This window comes from Callorhinus ursinus, unplaced genomic scaffold (genome assembly GCF_003265705.2).
Source record: "Callorhinus ursinus isolate GAN/ISIS: 27379988/994484 unplaced genomic scaffold, GSC_fseal_2.0 scaffold10, whole genome shotgun sequence".
NCBI lineage: Eukaryota > Metazoa > Chordata > Mammalia > Carnivora > Otariidae > Callorhinus > Callorhinus ursinus.
Genome location: NW_027397072.1, coordinates 87,327,882 through 87,353,357, shown reverse-complemented (window position 1 = coordinate 87,353,357; position 25,476 = coordinate 87,327,882). Strand labels below are relative to the sequence as shown.

At 42.1% G+C, this 25,476-nt stretch overlaps 1 protein-coding gene across 1 annotated transcript; it reads right to left on the bottom strand.

Moving 5' to 3' along the window:
• Positions 1-2,147: 2,147 nt before the first annotated feature.
• LOC112821508 (sulfotransferase 1C1) lies at positions 2,148-22,147 on the bottom strand. Its single transcript, XM_025868772.2, has 7 exons — positions 21,976-22,147; positions 12,203-12,331; positions 8,443-8,540; positions 5,264-5,390; positions 4,239-4,333; positions 2,661-2,841; positions 2,148-2,429 (listed from the first exon to the last, which is right to left on the bottom strand). The coding sequence occupies exons 1-7, from the start codon at positions 22,145-22,147 to the stop codon at positions 2,317-2,319; spliced, it is 915 nt and encodes a 304-aa protein (XP_025724557.2). The 3' UTR covers positions 2,148-2,316.
• Between the last annotated feature and the right edge of the window lie 3,329 nt (positions 22,148-25,476).

Genomic DNA, 25,476 nt, shown 5'->3' with positions numbered 1-25,476 from the left:
GGGGAAGGGACAGAAGATACGCAGGTGCAGGATAGGGAATGAGATCCTCTCCTCTGAGGGCAGGCAACGAGCTTGTACATGTCGGGCTGGGGGACCCACAGAATACCTAAGAGCAAAAGAAGGGCCCAGAAGCCTGGAAAAACAGATGCCTCTGAGGGGCGGATGGGCCTGGCAGGTTACACTCAACTTTGGGAAGGGTCAGCTTCTGCCCAGAGCTACCTCGCACTCACAGACTTTTCCATCACAATGACACTCTGATCCAGGGTCCTCCCAGGGAAGAACTGCCTTTCTAAAGCATATTTCCACCAAGGCTTGTTGTTTTTCTTTTTCTAAACATGCCAGTTAGGACGGTTTTGAGATTTGTTAAAAAATCAGACAGGATTCCTGGAACCTCAAGTTGTGATGACACCAATCTGAGTGTCCAGAGGAACATTGCAAGCACCAGCTGCAGCCCAGGAGGAGGTGTGGGCCATGAGCAGGGTTCTAGGAGTATGCTGGGGAAAGGGGGCTGCCAGGGTGGGGACCCAAGTCCACCAGCTCTGCTGGCACTGGCCTGTGGAGTTGAGTCTTAGTCTCATCCCAAATGAGATCATTGGATGGTGTGACCTGATTCTCCGATTTCTCATTCTGAAGTTTCAGGATTCCAAGGTAGTCCCATTTCCCACTGTTGTGTATTTCTCTCCTTCTAAATGCATGGCTTCAAAGTCCCTTAACCATGAACATTTACAATGTGATCTTGCATGACTATGGTATATAGAGGAATGTGTGTGTGTAAATGTGTAACACGTGATTAGAATAAAACTTATTTTAAATGTATCCATGTGGTTCACCTCATTACATCTTTCCTTAGAGCAGCTAAGCGCTCTGCACAAATCCTGTAATGGATTATTTGTCACTGTGGTTAATGATTTTCATGCTTACCTTAGAAAGTAGAACCATGATAGAATGCAAACAGGACTTCTTTTGTTCCTGGGTGGGGTTGCTATTTTCCTGTATCTGATGATTTAGTGGCACAGGAAAGCACCACTCCCACAAGCTGCACCTTCCTAACATTCTTTTAAGATAATACTTCTTAATACTTAAATACTTAATATACTTAAATACTTAAATACTTAATACTTAAAATAATACTGATCTTCTCACTACTTGTGTAAATGATGCTAGACACTTTCTTGAGAGGTTTTAATGACAAAAAAAAAAGGAGCAGAACATGATTACATGTGTAGCTGAATAATTTGGCAATCCTGACAATTTTGCTAAGAGCCTCTTTTTATGAGGCATGAAATGTGATCCTTCCAGAAATGTGATAGTCAAGATTTTCTTAAAGTGCATGTGGTGCTGGTATTTTATTTTATTTGCGAGAGGGGAAACTGATTTCGGGACTTTTCCCCCCCTTTCTAAGAAGCTCATCTGAAATATAAGTTGTTTCCTGTCTTCCAGCCTTGTGTTGGCGTCAGAAGTGAACTGTTTCTTGTTTATCGTGTGCTGCTCATCAGTCATTCCCACTCCAGCCTTTCTCTTTGGTCTTGAGACCATATCCAGCTTGAGATTGTCTGAATCAGGCACAGCTCACTAGCACCATCTGTGCCTTACAACTTAATACTTCCAAGAGCTGGGCCATCCTCTCTGTCTCATTCTTAATGGTTAAGGATAAACCCTGGTTCCTTTACATATTCTCCCTGGTGTTCAATTCTCCTTTGCGTTTTGTTCACTTTCTCTTATGTTGAAGTTCTACTCTTATTTATTTCTCTCTTTTCATGAATTCTGCATCTGGGCAGCCAGGCTATTGTGAGCTAGCGATGGGGTATGTCATGTGTCTTTTGCATCCCACCATCCCTTCACATGGTCATACCAGGAACCCCACAGCACTGGAGGGAACAAGAGAGAAGGGGGGGGCATCACTATCAACTTGAAACTTCCAAAATGAGCATGGATGTCTCAAATAAAAGGGACAAAGACAACGAAGACAAAGACCCTGGCCAGAATTCTTATTACACATCTCTTACCACATGAGATAACTCTGTAGTGGCCAGAGATCATAATCTTTCTTTCCCCAGCATCACTGCATAGTGCCTAGAATGTGTTACACAAGAGATAGGTGTCTATGTGAATGATCATGTAATTTAATTTTAAACTTCTATGCAGGATTTGATTACATTTGGATGAAATATATCATAGTGGCATAGAATCTATGGATAGTGTAGGAAAGGTCAGGATTAGAGGATGGGTATGGTAGTTTTAAGTATTCTTGATTATGAGGCTCAAATGTCTAAAATCTAGGAAGGAGGTTCTGACTGATGTATTACCCTGTTGTCCTCAGATCTCCGTGCGGAAAGTCAGGGTGCTCCCTGCCATCTTCTTCTGGTAGTCTTTGTCAAATTCTTCATTCTGAGCCACAGTGAAATAGTTCTTCCAATCCCCAGGCATCCCTGAAACAAGTCAAAGTCTCAGAGGTTGCCACAGGAGTACAGGGAGGAGGGAGCATGCTTCCTTGGAGCCAGCACAAGAACGGGGTGGAGAAAAAAGTTTGCCTCTGAAAATTATGCAGTAGTGTCATTGATAGGAAGGAATAATGGGGCATGAAACATTACTGGAAAATCTAAGCAGATCATGGGTACTACAGAGTCCAATCTGGTATTTAAGAATATAAATTTACATACCTTTCCTCATAAAAGGGGAGACAGATTGGTTCATGAGGACAGTAGGCACAGTGGTGTAGTTGGCCATTGGGTTTTGCTTCATTACATCGAAGGAGGTGTGATAGATGATTTTATTCAGGACTTCTTCGGGCATTTCTTTCTCTAGGAACTTCAATATCTTCTGAATTTCCCGCTTTGGGTCCTATATGTGGAAGAGTTACACAAAGCAAATAAATTTGGGTTTTCTTTTAGGGATGACATTCTGCTTGGACAAACAGTATTTGGGAGGAATTGAGTTAAGCGATCAGTTCAAATATATTCAACAACTATCCCTTAGGTGATGACTATGTGCAAGGCACTGTACCATCTCAGGTGCTGCCATGACACAAAGATGAGAGCCGTTCTTGCCACCAGGAGGCTCACCTTGCAATAGGGGGATAAATGTAGACATAACTAACTGGGCAAAACGTTGCCCAGAAAACATGCTGCTCGCACACAGACAGTATTATGAGATTTGTTGACAGGAACAATTATGTCTCCTGGTAGAGATTAGGAAGGTTGTATAAAGGAGGGGAAATGTTGCAGGTGAAGCACAGTATGACGTACTCTAGTATTTGAGCTATAGAAGATGGCAAAAGAGCCTGTGAGTTTAATAGAAGGTTAGTAAGGGCATGAATACAGGGGATCTCAAGTTGACCCAGAAATGTAAATTCTTGTGCACTGGTTCTTTCTGATCAAAGAGTTGCAGAAAAGGAGCTATAGCTTCTTTTTTTAAAAAAAAGATTTGTTTTTTCATTTGAGAGAGAGAGAGGGCAGGGGGAAAGGCAGAGGGGGAGAATCCTCAAGCAGATGACCCGCTGAGCGCGGAGCTGGACACAGGGCTCATTCCCATGACCCATGAGATCATGACCTGAGCTGAAATCAAGAGTTGGACACTCAATTGACTGAGCCACCCGGGTGCCCCAGGGAGCTATAGTTTTTGATTGGATTTCTCAGCGCTGGCATAATAAGTAGTTTGTAATTCTAGGATACTAATCCCTGGGGTCATGAGAGTGAATTTGTCATGCTTCTCATACACAGTGACTTGAAAAGGAGAAATCCGTTCTCTGTCACAATATGTGGGACCAATCCTGCCAACGTTTATATGGATTAAACTTCATTTGTGATGTGGGTCTGGGGTGTGGAACAGGGAGAAGGAAACTCTCCCTGAGCATTCACTGAACACAACTAGGCACTTTACAAATGTGATCTAATAAATCCTTATAATAATTTCATGAGATACAAAATGAGATGATACCCATTCTGTAGGTGAAGACACATGGTTCATGAGTGTCAGGATTAATTCAACCATAAAGGCATGTGATATTTCCTGAGGAGGAAGGATCTTCTGGAAATTGTGAACTGAAGCAAATAAAATTGAGAAGAGCAGAAAAGTAGTTAGAACTTCTGAGGATAAAACTGAGTTGGGAAAAATGTCATGGAGAGAAAGGACTTGCACGGAAGGCTCTTCTGTGGGCAAGCCCAAATGCCAGGGTCCCAAATGTGGTTTGCTGCACTGGAGAACATGGTGGGTCTAATGGAGATTGCACTGCCTTTTACCTCTTTCATGTCCTCATAGAAGAGGTAGAGAATAGGGTGCTGGTCTTTTGCATCCCACCATCCCTTCACATGGTCATACCAGGAACCCCACAGCACTGGAGGGAACAAGAGAGAAGGGGGGGGCATCAATATCAACTTGAAACTTACAAAATGAGAATGATTGTCTCAAATAAAAGGGACAAAGACAAAGAAGAAAAAGACCCTGGCCAGAATTCTTATTTGCAGAAGACAGGGACTTTTTAATATTTAAGGAGATGATAAAAAGCATTCTGGATTCCTTGGTTTATATTTTTGCTCTTGAATTTACTACCACATGAGTTACTGTGTAGTGGCCAGAGATCATAATCTTTCTCTCCCCCAGCATCACTGCATGGTGCCTAGATTAGTGTTATGCAACAGATCCTGTCCCTTAGTGGGCTGATTTTCATTCTGAAAAATCTATAATTACCAAATATTTGGGCACCTTTGCTCTCTCTCTCATGGTGACTGGGAGGAGGAGAGGTGCACTGGGTGTCTTTTGTTGGCCCTGCCAAATCCATTCTGTACCTTCCTCTACCCTGCAAGATTGACCTTTATGGACTGTGTCAATGGACTCCTTTGTCCTCAGGCTTCCACCTGGGATTTGCCAGCAAAAGGCACTGAAAGGTTTTTGGAGGCAGGAGGAGAGTGAGAAGGGTGTGGTTTATTTCCCTGATGCCCTTCCTGTTGGCTCACTGTGGTGGACTCTTTCCCCTGTTAAGGGGCCTTGTCCTTTTTCCAGTAGGCAATAGCTCCCTGCTGGTGTTCACGCCAAAACACTGCACTATCACCTGTTGGTTTCTTTAAACTCTGCCTGTAGCTTTCTAAATAGTCTCTTGACTAAATTATCCCCAAATGACCCAGTTTCAATGTGCCATCCACATCCTCCCATGACCTTGGTGACCACAATCATTCAATGAAAAACCTTCCTTTCTGATGTCAATAATGAACAAGGAAATGTGAAGAATGAATGAGGAAACATGAACCCATAATTTCCTTTTACTCACCTTTTCCAGCTTTGAATGCCTCAATATACTCCTCCCATGTACCAGGGTCAGGCATCATTTTATTCATTCTTGAGAAATGGTAGTAGGACACCAGAGAGTCCTTTGGATTTCTAGCCACATAGATAATCTTAAATCAACCAGCAAGGGAATTGAGACAGACAGCAAACAAAACAGAGAAATATTATTGCTCAGTGCAGAGGACCATGTTATTAGAATCTTAGACTATTCTATTTGAGTAACTGAACGTGCATGCATTTTCTGTAAGCAGGATGACCACATCTTCCAGTATGCCCAGACAGAGTTCCAGTGTATATCTGTGGTCTTAGATAATGATTAGGAGCATGCACGTATGCTCCTCTCTCTCAAGAGTATCCTGGTTTGCAGGATAAATACTACAGTCACCCTAACTATGATATTTCTGAAGACTAATGAGGCCACTGTGGTATTTTCCAGTGTGTTTGAAAGGTAGGTCCTCCTTGGCTTGCACTAAGCAAGAACTCTAACTAGGTTATTGCACAGGGGGTAGCTAAAGCACTCAGTTGTCTAGTCTAGTCTCCTCTGTACATGATGAGCTGCAGCCTTACAGATGAATGATCACTCTTAACTTTTCATTTGTGGTAAGATTGCAGGACCTTTGAGGGCAGTGCTAAGTCTCCCTTTGGAACTGCTTGTGATGATTCTTCTCATTGGAAAAACAGGGTTGTGGTGTGGCTTGGGAGAGCTGACCTCTTGGCTTCTTGTCCTGTGGTTCCATGCCCACCTGGCCTCTGTGTGCATTCTCAGCAGAGCCGGGGAGGAGGAGCACATTAATGGTTTCTCAAGCATTTTCCCATGTCTCATTTACTGAACAGAATTCCTGTGTCCAACAGAACCACTCACCCAGTGACATTTCCCTTTCAGACAATTGGCCCAGGCTCTTGCTTTCTCTACTGCCTTTCCATAGACTGCTGCATTACAGGAACATGGACCAGGCCTATTTCCCTGCCTCTTTTCGTACCACTCAATTTTTCTCTGATATTTATGAGAGCAGGTAGGGAACCAAAAACTGTGACACAGCTGCACCATCTTGTCATAATGTAAATGTCTTTCTTTCTTTTCTTTCTCTCTCTCACTCTCTCTCTTTTATTTTTTTGGTTTTATTTATTTGAGAGAGAGAGAGAGAACAGAAGCAGGGGGAGGAAGAGGCAGAGTGAGAAGCAGACTACCTGCTGATCAGGGAGCCGGATGTGGGGCTTGATCCCAGGACCTGAGATCATGACCTGAACTGAAGGTAGACACTTAACCGACTGAGCCACCCAGGTGCCCCTGTAAATGTATTTCTTAATGCTTGTGTTGGTTATTGCCTTTCTGTAAGCCTGAGTAATTGTGAAAGGGCAGTCTGGGCTAGGCAGGGAACATATTCAGTGTGCTTGTGGCGAGAGTCAGATGACTGGGAGTGACCTAATGTCCAATACATTTTCTGCTGATCCAGCTGTGTGAGTCCCCTGTGGTGGCTGTAACAAATTCCCACAGATGTAGTGCCTGAAAACAATAAGAAAATTATTCTTATATGGTTCTGGAGGCTAGATTTCACTAGGCTCAGGTCAAGCTGTTGGCAGGGCTGGTCCCTTTTGGTGATGTTAGGGGAGAATCCCTTCCCTTGATGTTGCTAGCATCTCAAGGCCACCTGCATTCCTTGGCTCTTGACCCAATCCCTGGCTTCACTTATCACATCTCCCACTTCTTCCTCTGATCTTCTTGCCTCCCTCTTATAAGGATCCTTGTGATGATATTTAGGGTCCACCTAGATAATCCAGGATAATCTTCCATCTCAAGATCCCCAATTTAATCACATCTGCAAAGCCCATTTTACTTTGTAAGGTAGCATTCAGTTTTTGGTTATTAGGACATGGATATCTTTAGGGGATGATTATTTAGCTTATCACTGCATCATAAAATGCAAATCTTGGGCTAAGCTCTTTAAGGTCCTTTCCTACTCAAATAATCCACAATTTTGAGCAGATAAAAGGAGGTGCTGTCATTGAGATTTTTACATTTTACAAGGCCTGGTTTTACAAAAAGAAGGTGCTAGTATGATGACTAACAAGATGTTATTTTGTCTTCTGACATTGAGTCTACAATAGCATTTGGAAATAATATTGCTTCTTGAGCAGCAACAGTCACATATGAGTGAAGTTATTTATCTGTGCGTATAAAGCAGGAAGTTTTCAAAAATGAAGGTGACCTAGATGTAATCCCAGGGAAGCAGATCAGGAATGGGATAGCATTTTGATATATGGAATCCTATTCAATTGTACTGTACCTTATTCAGAGATGGTCAAGACGAAGTGCTGGTGACTCAGAGAAGCCCAGAAAAATGAGAGTAAAAAACAATTACTTGCACTGTGTATCTGAGCACTGCATGGAGGAGAGAGTGTTTTGGCTAACAGACTTGACCCCTATGGTTTCCTTGGTAAGGGTTCAGTCTGGATTTCTAAAGCAGCTTGCTCACAGAGAGAAGACATGTTGGTCTAGCTGATATAAGCATTTGATTCTGCTGGATGGCTACACTTTTCATGGCAAATTTGTAAGTCAATATTTGACTTTAAGGCTCACTGATTAAGCATACATCAAAAAGAAACACCAGTATATTTGATGTACATTGCACATTGAACCTGAATTTGGAAGAGTCAAAATAAATGAAAAATTTTGGAAATGGAGGACATAGCGGTGTAATAGTTCCTGGGTGCTTGCTCCATGAAATATGCTCTAAGGGTGGCCAATGTAGTATCATCCTCCTTTGCCTTGCTCTACCTTTCTCTCCACAGGTTTTCCCTAAATAAATTCCTTTTATGTCTTCCTTGGCCGTGGCTTTTGTTTCTTAGATGATTTGAACTAAGATAATAGCCTTCTTCAGGAAATATGTGCTTTGTTTCACCAATTGCTCTCTTTGGCTATGGCTTAATTGGCAACCAACCAGAATGATTTTGTCTGAAAACTTCCTAGTATGTACCCAGAAATAATATTTTGAAGGAAAGCTGGATACAGCATGGAGTATGTGGGAATGTGGGAGTAATGCCATCTGCCCTATACCTCCATTGATTACTTATTTTTCAATATCTTTGATTTTTTCTATTTAGATGGATACATTATCTACCCATACTGACCAAAACTGGGTTTGAAAAGTTGGCTTTTCCTACCTTTGAATTTTCTTTCCAGAAGGAAGGTGGCAGCAACTGAACAGGCAGGTGAGTCTTCATAGTTCTAGGAGAAGGCATTTTGCTGGCCAGATCCAGACCTGGGAAAGAAGGCTACACCATTTAGCGGAACACTTCTCGTCAGCTCCATGAATTCAATATTATTGTTTTGTCAGATATCTGAAATGAGGTTTACCAAATAGCTGGCTCTGCCTAAAATTATGGTTTTTACATGTCTAAATGATTCCCTCCTAATGACACTTTTACCATCCATTCAGATAAAGGAAAGCACTAATGAGATACTGGAAACCACTGAGGCAACATTACTCTCCTTATTTGCCGGGTATTGGTTATACTTGTGTGGGAAGATGAAGAAGTTTTGGGAGGTGAGGTTGGTGCAACTATGTCCCCAACAAGCACTTGAATATTTTGTCCTTTGGGGTGTTCTATTACTGCAATGGGGAGTAGATTAAGGCAGCTGGAGAAGAGCTGGCTTCCCTCTTAAGGGAGGTGGGTTATTGGCCAACTCTACAAGGTTAGCAGTTCCATGTAAATAGCTTCATGCTTTCTTTTAACCTTTACTTTCCAGGCCAAGAACTGCAACAGCCACCAAACACCAGCACTGTGCTCTGTGCTGGGATGTATTTTCAGATGAAAATTTGAGCCTTACTGTGGTCAAGTAATTTCTCCAAGTTAGTAAATGTGACAGCCACGACTGGAAATCAGTTAGTCTGTGGGTGTGGAAAGCCATAGAGGGGGAGGCCTAAGAGACATTGTGGAAAGCAGCAGACAGACAAGGAACAACTAGATGAATCTCAGATAAAATCCTCCTTGGAAACAGAATGTCCAATGCTGAGTGTTAAAATATCAAGTACAGGGGGCACCTGGGTGGCTCAGTCAGTGAAGCATCTGCCTTCGGTTCAGCTCTGATTCCAGGGTCCTGGGATTGAGCCCTATGTTGACCTCCCTGCTCAATGGGGTATCTGGTTCTCCCTCTCCCTTTGCCCCTCTGCGCCCCCCTGCTTGTGCTCTCTCTCTCTCAAATAAATAAATAAAATCTTAAAAACAAACAAACAAACAAACAACCAAATACAGACTGGGATTTGGCCACATGCAGCATGAAACTCAGGGGAAGGGGATTGAAATTGCAGAGTAGCAGCCTTGGTTGGAGAAGCACAGCTTCTGGTGGAGAATCAGATATATAGAGAAGGGGAGGCACCCTCTGGAGACCTGGCAGTGATGGGAAAGAAGGAAGTAAGAGGAAGAAAATTAAAAATCCTGCACAAGCAAAAGAAATAGCCTACTAATTCCTCACTGCCAACCACCAAGACCTAGGAGTAGTAAACCTCTCTATTTCAATTCCTTATAGTTTTTTCTTAAACTGAGGCTCACCAGCCTACCTGGGGCTCTACTAACAAATGTTATTTTAACAAAGTCACAAATGGCTTCACAATCAGGATGGATTGAGTCAGTTTGCCTTTGATAATGAGGAATGTATTTTAGCTGCAAATGGCTTTCTCAGGTGGGTAATCCATTGGGGAGGAGTCCAACTGCATGCTGTCTATTTAGAAGTCTGCCCCAAGTTCCCATCCCAAAAGTGAAAGCTCCAAAAAAAGCAACCAGAATTCTCTCAAACTTTAAGGGTATTGCTAATTGCAGCTGGTTTGAGGGGCTATAGATGCGTTTTCCATTTATTAATGTCCAGGGGGTACCTGCAGTGGGTGTTAGACTTTGAGTGTGAGTCTCAGCTTTTAGCACAGACCCCGCTACTGACTGTTAGGGACAACTGGCCAAGATTTTGGCAAGGTCCTATTGTCTTTAGTTAACAGAGGGGAACATATGAGTTGCACAAGTTGCCCAAGTATGGGACCAGAGAAAGGTGCATTGCCCCTAAGAGGAGAGGGAGACTCTCCTGGCCTGATTGGCTTTGCTTGTGGGAGGCACTAGGACTCTGAATTCTAACCTGGATGGTAGGGATGCCCACACTGGGGAAGTCATGGCCCCTCAAAAAGGCAAGAGTGACTGGGGCCTGTGGTCCCTCTGTCACTGCATATCTTGCTGCTGTGGCATCTTGTCCCCTGACACTATGGGGTATCATGGGTCCCACTCCTGGTGTGTAGTGGCACAAAATCTAATGGCCTAATACAAATGACCTGAACACCTGCTGTCTGCACCAATGAAAATGTCCAAGGAAATTAGCAAGCTCCCCACTACATGTGAAACACTCATAAAAGTGGTGTGGGCACTGATCAGTGTCGAGGTGTACCAACATGCCAAGGCACTGATTCTATACTGTTGGGCCTAGGGGCTAGCCCTGATCCTGCCACCACTGGGCTAGTGGAGGATGACCCCAAACCCAGTGAGGTGGATTGGGACACCCTGGAGAGGGAAGCAGCTGGTACTGGCCACTGGGGACATCTGCCAGAGTGACAATTCACAGGGTCAAATCCGTGGGGGGTAATAGAGAATTAGAAACAGAAATTTAAAAATTAAAATACAAAAATGCCATTTATAATAGCATAAAATAAAACTATTTATGGTTAAATTTGATTGAAGATGTGCCAGACTTAAGTGATGGAAGGTATAAAACACTGTTGAGGGAAATTAAACAAGGCCTAAATAATTGAAGAAATAAACCACACTCACAGATCAGAAAACCTGATTTTGTTAGGGTAATAGTCCTCCCCAAATAGATCAATAGATTCAATGCAATCCCAGCCAAATACCAGATTTTTTTTCTGTAGAAAGTTACAGGCTGATTCTAGAATTTACAAAGATCCTAAAATAGATAAAGCAAGTTTGAAAAAGAAGAAAAAAATTGGAGAATTTATGCTACCTAATTTCCTAACTTCATAACTTATAAATCTACAGTAATCCAAAGGTGTGGTGTTGGCATAAAGATAGACACACAATGGAAAGGAATAGAATAGAAAGTACAGAATATACCCATGTATATGTAGTTAATCAATTTTGGAAAAGGAGCCAAGGTTATTCAATGGGGAAAAAAAAGATTTTTTTTTCAACTAAAGGTGCTAGAATAGATGACTCAATCAATAATGGGTTTTCAATAGGTATTACTTTATAAATGAATATAACATTAGGTTTTGAGAGTTAATCATTTGCTCAATGTCACCCGGATAAAATATTTGAAGCTGAATTGTTTGATTCCAAAATCTGCGGCTTTTCACCACTGGGTTGTCTCTTATTACAAAAGCTACTGTTTGCCACTATTTACTTTATAAAAACATGCCCTTTATTCCTAATTGATTTCAAGCTCTTCAAGGGTTCTGTATCTTGTATTTCTTAGTATCTTTGTTGTGAAGTGTAATTGTTGATGGTAATGCTATTATATATGTTAGTTTGATTTTGTGGTAGACAGGTTATAGATAAAATATATACAAAGACAATCCTCTGTGAGAAGGAGCACAATGACAGAGGAATATGGTTCTTAACCACTGGGTGCTAGGAGTCTTCTCCTTGCCTTCTCTGTGTTACACAGTCATCATCACTCTTGAATTCCCAATCACTAGTGGGAATGTGCTCTCTCATGCTCACCAAATATATATTTTAGAAGATAGATTTAAAAGCCTTGTTTCCCAGTTGAAGTGAGTACATTGACTTTTACCTCTTTCCCAGTGTCCTTTGGAAATATTTTCCAGAAGGCTAACTATAGAAACAATTCTCTTTTCAGGTGCAAACTGACTGAGCACAGTGATCATGGGTCTTAGTTACAGCCTCATGGGTTTTTTTTGGGCCAACTTACCTGAGTTGAGCGGTGGGGGTAGAGCCCACTCGATGAAAGGATGCCGGTCAAAGGTGTTGGCCCTCTGGCACTTCTGCACATCTCCGTCATTTTGGATCATGTCCACAATCTCTTGTGTCCAGGTTGTGCCTAGAGCATTAGTTATTATCAATTTCATCCACTCACTGCACAATTTAATTCATTTCCTTGATTATTTATGTATTCAGTAAAATTCACATATGCTGAGTGTTAAGCGGAATCAGCTCACTTATCACCTCCTCTTTAATCTCCAGTGCCTCACATAAGGGCTTTGCACCTAGTAAATGTAGTTTCAGCAAATGCGTATTGAATGAAATGAATGTAGGGAGATACAAAGATGAATTAACCACTGTCCCTGTCCTAACCAGTTTACAATCTTTTTGGAGGAGATAAGTTAGGACAGAGACTACCTCTTGCCTAGCTTATATCCATTCTTCCCTTCTTTCTCACATTAATAAATTTTTAGCTGAACATACAGCTACTTGCCTCAAAGGTAATATTTACCAGTCTTTCTTACATGATGGGGCCATGCCATTTTGGGAAGTTGTCTTTCAAGAGAAGGAACACAACCTATTCCTCCCTTCCTACCTTCTTGCTGCTTTTTGGAATGTGTGCAGAAAGTTAGAAAGAGCCAGGGTCTTTGATGATCAACGTAGCCACCACTTCAGCCCTGACTGCTAATCTCCAGACTGCTTTTTCTTTTGGGTTTTCTGACACTTGTAGCCAAATTAAATCCTAATGGATACAGAAGAGAAGTGCAAATAGGCATATAGGTCAGTAAAGAGCTAGATTCTGCTCACTGTCCACCAGATATCCATTTTCCTTTTTCCACCAAAAGTATTTGGTGTTTCTCTGGCTCTTAGTCAAAACTGCTGCTCACTGATAAATATGACATATACACAGATAACTAGAAGATGAACAGTGTACAGTTAGAGACAAAAAGGATGTGCAAAGGGCTACAGGAGTTCAGAGGAGGAGGGCCATCTTGGTGCAGAAGGGGTCAGTAAGGCTGAGTTCAGTTGGTGGTTTTGGAGTGAAGAGTTGAAACAGTACCGGAATGTTCATCTGCATTAAGAAGCCAGGGCATCCCAGGCTCCCAGGTAGGGGGAGCCTCAGGAACCAGGATAAAGACAAGTCACATTTCTGAATTGGTAAGTGTAAGTGGGCTCACAGCAGGTAAGAGGTGGTGGGAGAGGTGAGGGAATAAGGCTGGAAACTTGGGGACCATCCTGAGCGACCTTGAGATTGACTGCATAATTTCAAAGGTGAGCTGAAAAATTCCTTCTCTGAGGTGCAATGCAAATTCAAGTTCAGTTCTAACCAGAAGTGTCCAGTACAAACCAGACAGAAAAGGAGATACTTGAAGAATTGAACCCTGCTGACAGGAAGTGCCTGCCCTAGTTTTAAGTAATGCTAAGTCCTGAGAAGAGAGTGAGGCTAAGGAGCGACTTACCAGACACAGAGGACAGAAACAGTCCAAGGAAGGTTGGGAGAATGTGGTGAACTGATTCTTTTCTGAAATCTTTCTGGTTATGAATACGAGAGTTCCTCTTACAGAGTTAAATGGCCGGTGAGAGACCTTCCCAAACTGGTTACAGCTTCAGGTTTATCACCTCACTTGGTCACATGGCTTGATGTTACAAATGCAGGTATTGCAGGGAGATTGTCATTCTATTGGCCTCCCCGGTTAGGATATTCTTTGTTCCTCCACCCCTGCACAAGCCTCGAAACCCCTTGCACTTGCAGACCCTCACTTTTGTCACAGCCTCCTCTTCATTTTATAAGATCCTGGTAAGTGTCACCTCCCCTTTCCCAGATCCTTCCGACTGTACTTGTGTGGGTGTTGGACCCGAAGCTATTAGAACGTTTCATATTGGGGTGAAAGCCTTTATTTCCACATTGGTGTCCCCCCATTAAGAGATGCTTCTTATGGGCAAGGGTTGTGCTCGCTTCCTAGATTGCTTGGCTGACGGGAACCAGGAGTGGCTGGGTTCGCAAGATTACTGTGAGAACCTCTGTATAATTTTTTAGACTCTGCATTTAAATAATCTTGTAATTCATTAAGTCCTTTGAGGATCTGGGATTCTACCTAAGTAAACAGGAAGACCTTGGATCCTGAGGGACTGGAGCTCAGAAGCAAGTCTGGTTTCATTTCTCCCAGGGTCAGGCCTGGTGAAAATCTGCATTTTTATATTTTTATATTTTTAATTTTTTATTGTTATGTTAATCAACATACATGACATCATTAGTTTTTGATGTAGTGTTCCATGATTCATTGTTTGTGCATAACACCCAGTGCTCCACGCAGAACGTGCCCTCCTTAATACCCATCACCAGGCTAACCCATCCCCCCACCCCCCTCCCCTCTAGAACCCTCAGTTTGTTTTTCAGAGTCCATCGTCTCTCATGGTTCTTCTCCCCCTCCGATTTACTCCCCTTCATTCTTCCCCTCCTGCTATCTTCTTCTTCTTTTTTTTACTTAACATATATTGCATTATTTGATTCAGAAGTACAGATCTGTGATTCAACAGTCTTGCACAATTCACAGCTATCACCATAGCATATAGCCTCCCCAATGTCTATCACCCAGCCACCCCCTCCCTCCCACCCCCCACCACTCCACCACTCAGTTTGTTTCCTGAGATTAAGAATTCCTCATATCATTGAGGTCATATGATACATGTCTTTCTCTGATTGACTTATTTCACTCAGCATAATACCCTCCAGTTCCACCCACGTCATTGCAAATGACAAGATCTCATTCCTTTAATGGCTGCATAATATTCCTTTGTGTGTATATACCACATCTTCTTTATCCATTCATCTGTCGATGGACATCTTGGTTCTTTCCACAGTTTGGCTATTGTGGACATTGCTGCTATAAACATTGGGGTGCACGTACCCCTTCAGATCCCTACATTTGTATCTTTGGGGTAAATATCCAGTAGTGCAATTGCTGGATCGTATGGTAGCTCTATTTTCAACTGTTTGAGGAACCTCCATACTGTTTTCTAGAGTGGTTGCAACAGCTTGCATTCCCAACAACAGTGTAGGAGGGTTCCCCTTTCTCCGCATCCCCGCCAACATCTGTCATTTCCTGATTGTTAATTTTAGCCACTCTGACTGGTGTGAAGTGGTATCTCACTGAGGTTTTGATTTGGATTTCCCTGATGCCGAGCGATGTTGAGGACTTTTTCATGTGTCTGTTGGCCATTTGGATGTCTTCTTTGGAAAAATGTCTGTTCATATATTCTGCCCATTTCTTGATTGGATCATTTGTTCTGTGGGTGTTGAGTTTGACAAGTTCTTTATAGATTTTGGATACTAGCCCTTTATCTGATATGTCATTTGCAAATATTTTCTCCCATTCTGTCGGTTGTCTTTTGGTTGTGTGGATTGTTTCTTTTGCTGTGCAAAAGGTTTTTATCTTGATGAAATCCCAATAGTTCATTTTTGCCCTTGCTTCCCTTGCCTTTGGCGATGTTTCTAGGAAGAAGTTGCTGCGGCTGAGGTCGAAGAGGTTGCTGCCTCCTTTAGGAGAACCTGCTGTTCTCCTTTAGGATTTTGATGGACTCCTGTCTCGCATTGAGGTCTTTCAACCATTTAGAGTCTATTTTTGTGTGTGGTGTAAGGAAATGGTCCAGTTTCATTCTTCTGCATGTGGCTGTCCAATTTTCCCAACACCATTTGTTGAAGAGACTGTCTTTTTTCCATTGGACATTCTTTCCTGCTTTGTCAAAGATTAGTTGACCATAGAGTTGAGGGTCCATTTCTGGACTCTCGATTCTGTTCCATTGATCTATGTGTCTGTTTTTGTGCCAATACCATACTGTCCTGATGATGACAGCTTTGTAATAGTGCTGGAAGTCCGGAATTGTGATGCCGCCAGCTTTGCTTTTCTTTTCCAACATTCCTCTGGCTATTCAGGGTCTCTTCTGGTTCCATACAAATTTTAGGATGATTTGTTCCATTTCTTTGAACAAAGTGGATGGTATTTTGATGGGGATTGCAGTGAATGTGTAGATTGCTCTAGGTAGCATTGACATCTTCCCAATGTTTGTTCTTCCAAACCATAAGCATGGAACGTTTTTCCATTTCTTTGTGTCTTCCTAAATTTCTTTCATGAGTATTTTAGAGTTTTCTGTGTACAGATCCTTTGCCTCTTTGGTTAGATTTATTCCTAGATATCTTATGGTTTTGGGTGCAATTGTAAATGGGATCGACTCCTTAATTTCTCTCTCTTCTGTCTTGTTGTTGGTGTATAGGAATGCCACTGATTTCTGTGCATTGATTTTATATCCTGCCACTTGACTGAATTCCTGTATGAGTTCTAGCAGTTTTGGGGTGGAGTCTTTTGGGTTTTCCACATAAAGTATCATATCATCTGCAAAGAGTGAGAGTTTGACTTCCTCTTTGCCGATTTGGATGCCTTTGATTTCTTTTTGTTGTCTGATTGCTGTGGCTAGAATTTCTAATACTATGTTGAATAGCAGTGATGATAGTGGACATCCCTGCTGTGTTCCTGACCTTAGGGGGAAAGCTCTCAGTATTTCCCCATTGAGAATGATATTCTCTGTAGGTTTTTCAAAGATGGCTTTTATGATATTGAGGTATGTACCCTCTATGCCTATACTTTGAAGAGTTTTGATCAAGAAAGAATGCTGTACTTTGTCAAATGCTTTTTCTGCATCTATTGGGAGGATCATATGATTGTTGTTCTTTCTTTTGTTAATGTATTGTCTCACGTTGATTGATTTGTGGTTGTTGTAACAACCTTGCAGCCTTAGGATAAATCCCACTTGGTCTTGGTGAATAATCCTTTTTTTTAAGTTTATTTATTTATTTATTTGAGAGAGAGAATGAGAGAGAGAGAGAGAGCATGAGATGGGGGAGGGTCAGAGGGAGAGGCAGACTCCCCGCTGAGCAGGGAGCCCGATGTGGGACTCGATCCCGGGACTCCAGGATCATGACCTGAGCCGAAGGCAGTCGCTTAACCAACTGAGCCACCCAGGTGCCCCGGTGAATAATCCTTTTAATGTACTTTTGGATCCTACTGGCTAGTATTTTGGTGAGAATTTTTGCATCCATGTTCATCAAGGATATTGGTCTGTAATTCTCCTTTTTGATGGGGTCTTTGTCTGGTTTTGGGATCAAGGTAATGGTGGCCTCATAAAATGAGTTTGGAAGTTTTCCTTCCATTTCTATGTTTTGGAACAGTTTCAGGAGAATAGGTATTAATTCTTCTTTAAATGTTTAGTAGAACTCCTCTGGGAAGACATCTGGCCCTGGGCTTTTTTTGTTTGGAGATTTTTGATGACTGCTTCAATTTCCTTAGTGGTTATAGGTATTTTCAGGTTTTCTATTTCTTCCTGGTTCAATTTTGGTAGTTGATACATCTCTAGGAATGCATCCATTTCTTCCAGGTTATCTAATTTGCTGACATATAGGTGCTCATAATATGTTCTTATAATTGTTTGTATTTCGTTGATGTTGGTTGTGATCTCTCCTCTTCCATTCATGATTTTGTTGATTTGGGTCATTTGTCTTTTCTTTTTGATAAGTCTGGCCAGGGGTTTATCAATCTTGTTAATTCTTCCAAGAACCAACTCCTAGTTTCGTTGATCTGTTCCACTGTTCTTTTGGCTTCTATTTCATTGATTTCTGCTCTGGTCTTTATTATTTCTCTTCTCCTGCTGGGTTCAGGCTTTATTTGCTGTTCTTTCTCTAGCTCCTTTAGGTGTAGGGTTAGGTTGTGTATTTGAGACCATTCCCGTTTCTTGAGGAAGGCTTGTATTGCTATATACTTTCCTCTTAGGACTGCCTTTGCTGCATCCCAAAGATTTTGAACAGTTGTGTTTTCATTTTCATTGGTTTCCATGAATTTTTTTAAATTCTTGTTTAATTTCCTGGTTGAGCCATTCATTCCTTTGTAGAATGCTCTTTAGCCTCTATGTATTTGTGTTCTTTCCCAGTCTCCTCTTGGGAGTGAGTTTAGTTTCAAAGCATTGTGGTCTGAAAATATGCAGGGGATGATCTCAATCTTTTGGTACTGGTTGAGACCTGATTTGTGACCTAGGATGTGTTCTATTCTGGAGAATATTCCATGGGCACTAGAGAAGAATGTGTATTCCGTTGCTTTGGGATGGAATGTTCTGAATATGTCTGTGAAGTCTTTTTGGTCGAGGGTGTCATTTAAAGTCTTTATTTCCTTGTTGATCTTTTGCTTAGATGATCTGTCCATTTCAGTGAGGGGGGTGTTAAAGTCCCCCACTATTATTGTATTTTTGTTGATGTGTTTCTTTGCTTTTGTTATTAATTGGCTTATATAATTGGCTGCTCCCATTTAGGGGCATATTTACAATTGTTAGATACTGTTGTTGGATAGAACCTTTAAGTAGGATATAGTGTCCTTCCTCATCTCTTATTACAGTCTTTGTTTTAAAATCTAATTTGTCAGGGGCGCCTGGGTGGCTCGGTTGTTTAAGCAACTGCCTTCGGCTCAGGTCATGATCCTGGAGTCCCTGGATCGAGTAGCGCATCGGGCTCCCTGCTCAGCAGGGAGTCTGCTTCTCCCTCTGACCCTCCCCCCTCTCATGTGCTCTCTCTCTCTCATTATCTCTTTCTCAAATAAATAAATAAAATCTTTAAAAAAATAAAATCTAATTTGTCTGATATAAAGATTGCCACCGCAGCTTTCTTTTGATGTCCATTAGCATGGTAAATGGTTTTCCACCCCCTCACTTTCAATGTGGGGGTGTCTTTGGGTGTAAAATGAATCTCTAGCAGACAGCATATTGATGGGTCTTGTTTTTTAATCCAATCTGATAGCCTGTGTCTTTTGATTGGGGCATTTAGCCCATTTACATTCAGGGTAACTATTGAAAGATATGATTTTAGTGCCATTGTATTGCCTGTAAGGTGACTGTTACTGTATTTTGTCTGTGTTCCTTTCGGGTCTATGCTGCTTTTAGGCTTTCTCTTTGCTTAGAGGACCCCTTTCAATATTTCTTGGAGGGCTGGTTTCGTGTTTGCAAATCCTTTAGTTTTTGTTTGTCCTGGAAGCTTTTTATCTCTCCTAATTTCAATGACAGAGTAGCTGGATATAGTATTCTTGGCTGCATATTTTTCTCGTTTAGTGCTCTGAAAATATCATGCCAGTCCTTTCTGCCCTGCCAGGTCTCTGTGGATAGGTCTGTTGCCAATCTAATATTTCTACCATTATAGGTTACATATCTCTTCTCCCGAGCTGCTTTCAAGATTTTCTCTTTGTCTCTGAGGCTCGTAAGTTTTACTATTAGATGTTGGGGTGTTGACCTATTTTTATTGATTTTGATGGGGGTTCTCTGTGCCTCCTGGATTTTGATGCCTGTTTCCTTCCCCACATTAGGGAAGTTCTCTGCTATAATTTGCTCCAATATACCTTCTGCTCCTCTCTCTCTTTCTTTTTCTTCTGGGATCCCAATTATTCCAATATTGTTTTGTCTTATGGTATCACTTATCTCTCGAATTCTGCTCTTGTGATCCAGTAGTTGTTTATCTCTCTTTTTCTCAACTTCTTTATTTTCCATCATTTGGTCTTCTTTATCGCTGATTCTCTCTTCTGCCTCATTTATCCTAGCAGTTAGTGCCCCCATTTTTGATTGCATCTCATTAATAGCCTTTTTGATTTTGATTTGGTTAGATTTTAGTTCTTTTATTTCTCCAGAAAGAGTTTCTCTAATAACTTCCATGCTTTTTTCAAGCCCGGCTAGTATCTTTAAAATCATGATTCTGAACTCTAGGTCCGACATCGTACTAATGTCCGTATTGAGTGGTCCCTGGCAGATGATACTACCTCTTGTCCTTTTTGCTGAGGTGATTTTTTTCATTTTGTCATTTTGTCCAGAGGAGAATAGATCAATGAGAGGACAAAATGCTAACAGGTTAACAACGTCCCCAGAAAATATACTCTCAACAAATCAGAAAAGATCTGAAACCAGGGGAAAAGAAAGGGAAAGAAAGAAAAAAGAAAGACAAAAAAAAAAAAGAATCAGAAAAAGATAAAAAAGAACAAAAACAGAACAAAAAAAACCCAGAATATGATTAAATATGATCAGGCTAGTGCATAGATCATGCCACATACTAGATTTTGGGTGTATTTTGGTCTGTTAGAAGAAAGTGTCTCGTAAAATTTTAAGGAAAGAAAGACTATATATGTACAAAATAAGGGTTGATACAATGAAGAGATGGAAGATGACTGTAAAGATGAAAATTATAAAAGATTTTATAAAAGGAATTGATAAGATAAGAAGTTGTTTGAAAAAAGAAAGAAGATTTAAAAAAACAAAGGGAGAGAATGTGATCAGGCAGGAGATTAGAACCAAGCCATACACTCCTGATTTAGAGTATATTTTGATCTGTTAGAAGAATCTGTATCTCAAAATTTTAAAGAGACCAACTTATATATATATGCCAAAAATAAGGGTAACTACTATGAAGGGATAGAATATGACTCTAAAAATGAAAAATAAAAATTTTTTTTTCAAAAAGGGATTGATAAGATGTTGGTTGAAAAAGGGAAAGAGAAAAATTTAAATAAAACAGTTAAAAAATTAACTTTGAAAGACTAATGAATCATGGTAAAAAAGCCATGTATTCTGTGTGCAGTATTCACTTAGCGCTGGAGTTCTCCCATTCTCCTGGATCGGTAAAGTTGGTCTTGGTTGGCCGTTCATGCGGATCTTCTGGGGAAGGGGCCTGTTGCCATGGTTCCCAAATGTCTTTGCTGGACGCGGAATTGCCCTGCCCTTGTCAGTCCGGGCTAAGCAATCTGCTCGGGTTTGCTCTCAGGCGCTTTTGTTCCCTGCAAGCTCTCGGTACAGCTTTGGAGAATGAGAGTGAAAATGGTGGCCTCCCAATCTCTGCCCAGAGGAGCCAAGAACTCAGGGCCCTGCTCCTCAGTGTGCCCCTAGAGAAAAGCAGTCAGTCACTCCCATCTCCCTGGTCTCGGCTGCACTCCATGCTCACCTGGCCTGTGAGCCAGCGTTACTATCTCTGGCACCTGACCCCGTGTGGAGTCTCCAAACCCAGAGATCCCTGCGGTGCGCTTCCTCACCGCTCCTCCCAGGGCAGGAAGGGGAGTCTCCTAGGCTCTGTCGCTTGTTGTGTCCCTGCTGGAGGAGCAGTGGCCTGACTGGGCCGCGGATCACAGGTTATGGCAACCCTGAGCTGAAAGCCCGCGCCTCGGCTCTGGCTTACCCACTCTGATACCTGGGAGCTCTGCTGCACTCAGGCACCCCTGCTCTTTCTGTGACCCCAAGGGTCCTGAGACCACCCTGTCCCACGAGGGTTCCACCCCCAGCTTAGCCACTGGAGCGACGTCCCTCAGCGGAGCCGACTTCTAAAAGTTCTGATTTTGTGCTCCATAGCTCTATCACTTGCCAGAAGCGGCCGAGGGAGGCCCCTCCCCCACCGCCTATCCTTCCGAATATCGCCTCAGATTCACTTCTCCGCACCTCCTACCTTCCAGTAAGTGGTCGCTTTTCTGTTCAGAGTTGCTATTCTTTTCTTCGATCTCCTGTTGAGTTTGTAGGTGTTCAGGATGGTTTGATTCCCTATTCAGCTGAATTCCCGAGACCAGATGAAATCCAGGTCTCCTACTCCTCCACCATCTTGCTCCGCCCCCCGAAAATCTGCATTTTTAAAATAGGGGTGCCCTTCCAGACATCACCACTCCTCTACAGCTGGCTTCTCCACTGCCAGTTTCCCAAACCTACCTGCCTTTGCATAGGTTGCAATGAGGAGATCATCAGGTTTTGCTTGAAAATTCCAGATTTTGTCCCAATTATTACTCATTATCTTGGTCATAAGGACTCCATTCACTTCCTTGGTTTCTGGTTGTATGTATTTTCCCACCAGCTGGAGATCATTTATTTCTTCCAGGGACATCTTTGCCATAGGCTCACCAGACAGATCCTTAAAAGAAAAGTATGCTTGTGTCAATGCTCAAAACAGTCATTCCTGTCAAGAAAAATATTCTCTGAGGAAGTTAGGAGAGGTGTAGTGGCCATTCATTACTGTGCTCAATGTTAATTTAAGTGAGAGAGTCAAAACAGGGAGAGCCAGAAGCATTTTCAATAGCTTCATTTCAGGGTGTCAGGATGGTAAAGACAGGAACGTATTTCAGAGGAAGGCACACTGGGAGATGTGCTAGACGAGATGGGTTTTGTTGGGACTTTTAGAGATGGCCTGAGGACTGAGTGACAGGAGGGGACCAGGTCAAACGACTAAGCTCACAGGTCCTTGTCAAGTCTGAGCAGTGAGAGAGGACAAGAATGGAATCAGCACTTAGGCTGGCCATCTACAAAGCAGCATTGAAGCAGGCTGCAGGTGGGTTGGCGAAATCACATGTGACCTAGACAACTCTAGAGCTAACACAAGTCACTGATGGGGGCAGAAGTCAAGACATATTAGGGTTCCCTTTCCACACAATGACATCAAAACGTTTCAGTGTGGCAGATCTAGATTACATGAAAGTCTCTCTGTGCATCCATAGCTCCAGGTCTCACTCCCTGCTCCAAATCCCTGGCTGGAGAGCAACATATGCTAGCTGAGGAGGTAACACCAATTTGCTTGGGGGAGTAACCCCCACTGACTTGGGATACCATAGCTGTTCCCTTTGTAGATAATTGTGTTTCAGTTTCTTGAAATCTTACATTTATTATAGAAACATAGCACACTAAATCCAACCACTGCATTACTAGTTTTAAGAGTAATCCTGGGGGGGGAGGAGCAAGATGGCAGAGGAGTAGGAGACCTTAATTTCATCTGGTCCCAGGAATTCAGCCAGATAGTTATCAAACCACTCTGAACACTGACAAACTCAACAGGAGATCAAAGAAAAGAACAGCAGCAACTCTATGAACAGAAAAGCGACCACATTCTGGAAGGTAGGATGTGCAAAGTGAATCTGAGGCGATATTCAGGAAGATAGATGGCAGGGGAGGGGGCCTCTCTCAGCCACTACTGGCAAATGATAGAGCCACGGAGCACAAAATCGGAACTTTTAGAAGTCGGCTCCGCTGAGGGATGCTGCTCCAGTGGCTGAGCAGGGAGTGGAACCCTCGCTGGGACAGTGTGGTCTCAGGACCCTTGGGGTCACAGAAAGAGCAGGGGTGCCTGAGTGCGGCAGAGCTCCCAGGTATCAGAACGGGGAAGCCAGCTGCAGAGACAGAGCAGAGGAGTGGGCTCTGAGCTCAGGGTTGCTATAAACCGAGATCTGCTAGGCAGTCGGGCCAGTGCTCTTCCAGCAGGGACCCAACAAGTGGCAGATCCGGGGAGACTCCCCTCCTCCCCTGGGAGTTGCAACATGGGAGCACACCACAGGACTCTGCTGGGTTTGGAGTCTCCACACGGGGTCGGGTGCCCAGAGATAGAAACGCTCAGTCACAGGCTGGGTGAGCACGGAGTGTGGCAGGAGACCAGGGAGATGGGAGTGATTGACTGCTTTTCTCTGGGGGCTCACTGAGGAGCGGGGCCCCAAGTTCTCGGCTCCTCCGGGGCAGAGATTGGGAGGCTGCCATTTTCAGTCTCCTTCTCCAAAACTTTACGGAAAGCTTGCAGGGAACAAAAGCTGCCGAGAGCAAACCCAAGCGGATTGCTTAGCCCAACCCGGCAAGGGCAGGGCAATTCTGCCTCCAGCAAAGACATTTGGGAACCATGGCAACAGGCCCCTTCCCCCAGAAGATCAGCAAGATCAACCAGCCAAGACCAAATTTACCAATCAATGAGAACAGCAGAACTCCAGCACTAGGGAAATACTACACACAGAATTCATGGCTTTTCCCCCCATGACTCAATAGTCTTTCAAAGTTAATTTTTTAAATTTTCTTTATTTTTTTTACTATTTTTTAAAATTGTTCTTCTTTCCTTTTTCAACCAACATAGTATTTTATCAATTCAATTTTTAAAATCTTTTTTAATTTTCACTTTTCCAGTCATATTCTATCCCTCCTTTGTAGTTAACCTTATTTTTTGTATATATATAATTTTTTCTTTCTTTAAAATTTGGGATACAGTTTCTTCTAGCAGAACAAAATATACCTTAAATCTCTAGTGTATGGCTTTATTATAGTCTCCTGCCTGATCATATTCTCCTCCCCCTTTTTTCTTCTTTCTTTTTTCAACCAACTTCTTATCAATTCCTTTTATAAAATCTTTTATAATTTTCATCTTTAAAATCATACTCCATCCCTTCATTATATTTACCTTTATTTTTGTACATATATAAGTTCTTCTTTCTTTAAAATTTTGGGAGGCAGTTTCTTCTAACAGACAAAAATACACCCAAACTCTAGTGTGTGGCTCTGATCTATTACCAGCCTGATCATATTTCTTTTCTTTTTTTCTTTCCCTTTCTTTTTCCCCTGGTTTTGGGTCTCTTCTGATTTGTTTAGTGAATACTTTTCTGGGGTCATTTTTACCCTGTTAGCATTTTTTTCTCTCATTCATCTATTCTCCTCGGGACAAAATGACAAGATGGAAAAACTCACCTCAAAAAAAAAAAAAAAAGAACAAACAGCAATACGAACTGTCAGGGACCTAATCAGTACGGACATTAGTAGGATGTCAGACCTAGAGTTCAGAATGACGATTATAAACATACTAACTGGACTTGAAAAAAGCATGGAAGATACCAGAGTATCCCTTTCTGGAGAAAAAAAGAACTAAAATCTAAGTTGAAATTAAAAAGGCTATTAGTGAGGTGCAATAAAAAATGGAGACTCTAACTACTAGGATAAATGAGACAGAAGAAAGAATTAGTGATATAGAAGGCCAAATGATGGAGAATAAAGAAGCTGAGAAAAAGAGAGATTAACAACTACTGGATCACAAGGGCAGAATTTGAGAGATAAGTGATACCATAAGATGAAACAATATTAGAATAATTGGGATCCCAGAAGAAGAAGAGAGAGAGAGAGGGCCAGAAGGTATATTGCAGCAAATTATAGCTGAGAACTTCCTGAATTTGGGGAAAGAAAAGGACATCAAATTCCAGGAGGCACAGAGAACCCCTCTCAAAATCAATAAAAATAGGTCAACACTCCGACATCTAATAGTAAAACCTACAAGTCTCAGAGAAAAAGAAAATCCTGAAAGCAGCTCCGACAAGAAGTCTGTAACCTACAAAAGTAGAAACATTAGACTGGGAGCAGACCTATCCACAGAGACCTGGCAGGCCAGAAAGGACTGGCATGATATATTCAAAGCACTAAATG

Coding starts and splice junctions, on each gene's coding strand:
- LOC112821508 (XM_025868772.2), bottom strand. CDS start 22,147: ATGTCCCTGGAAGAAATAAATGATCTCCAGCTGGTGGGAAAATACATA. Junction 8,541..12,202: donor ACCCCCACCGCTCAACTCAG/GTAAGTTGGCCC, acceptor CTTCTTTCCCAG/GTCTGGATCTGGCCAGCAAA. Junction 2,430..2,660: donor CTCCCCTTTTATGAGGAAAG/GTATGTAAATTT, acceptor GACTTGTTTCAG/GGATGCCTGGGGATTGGAAG.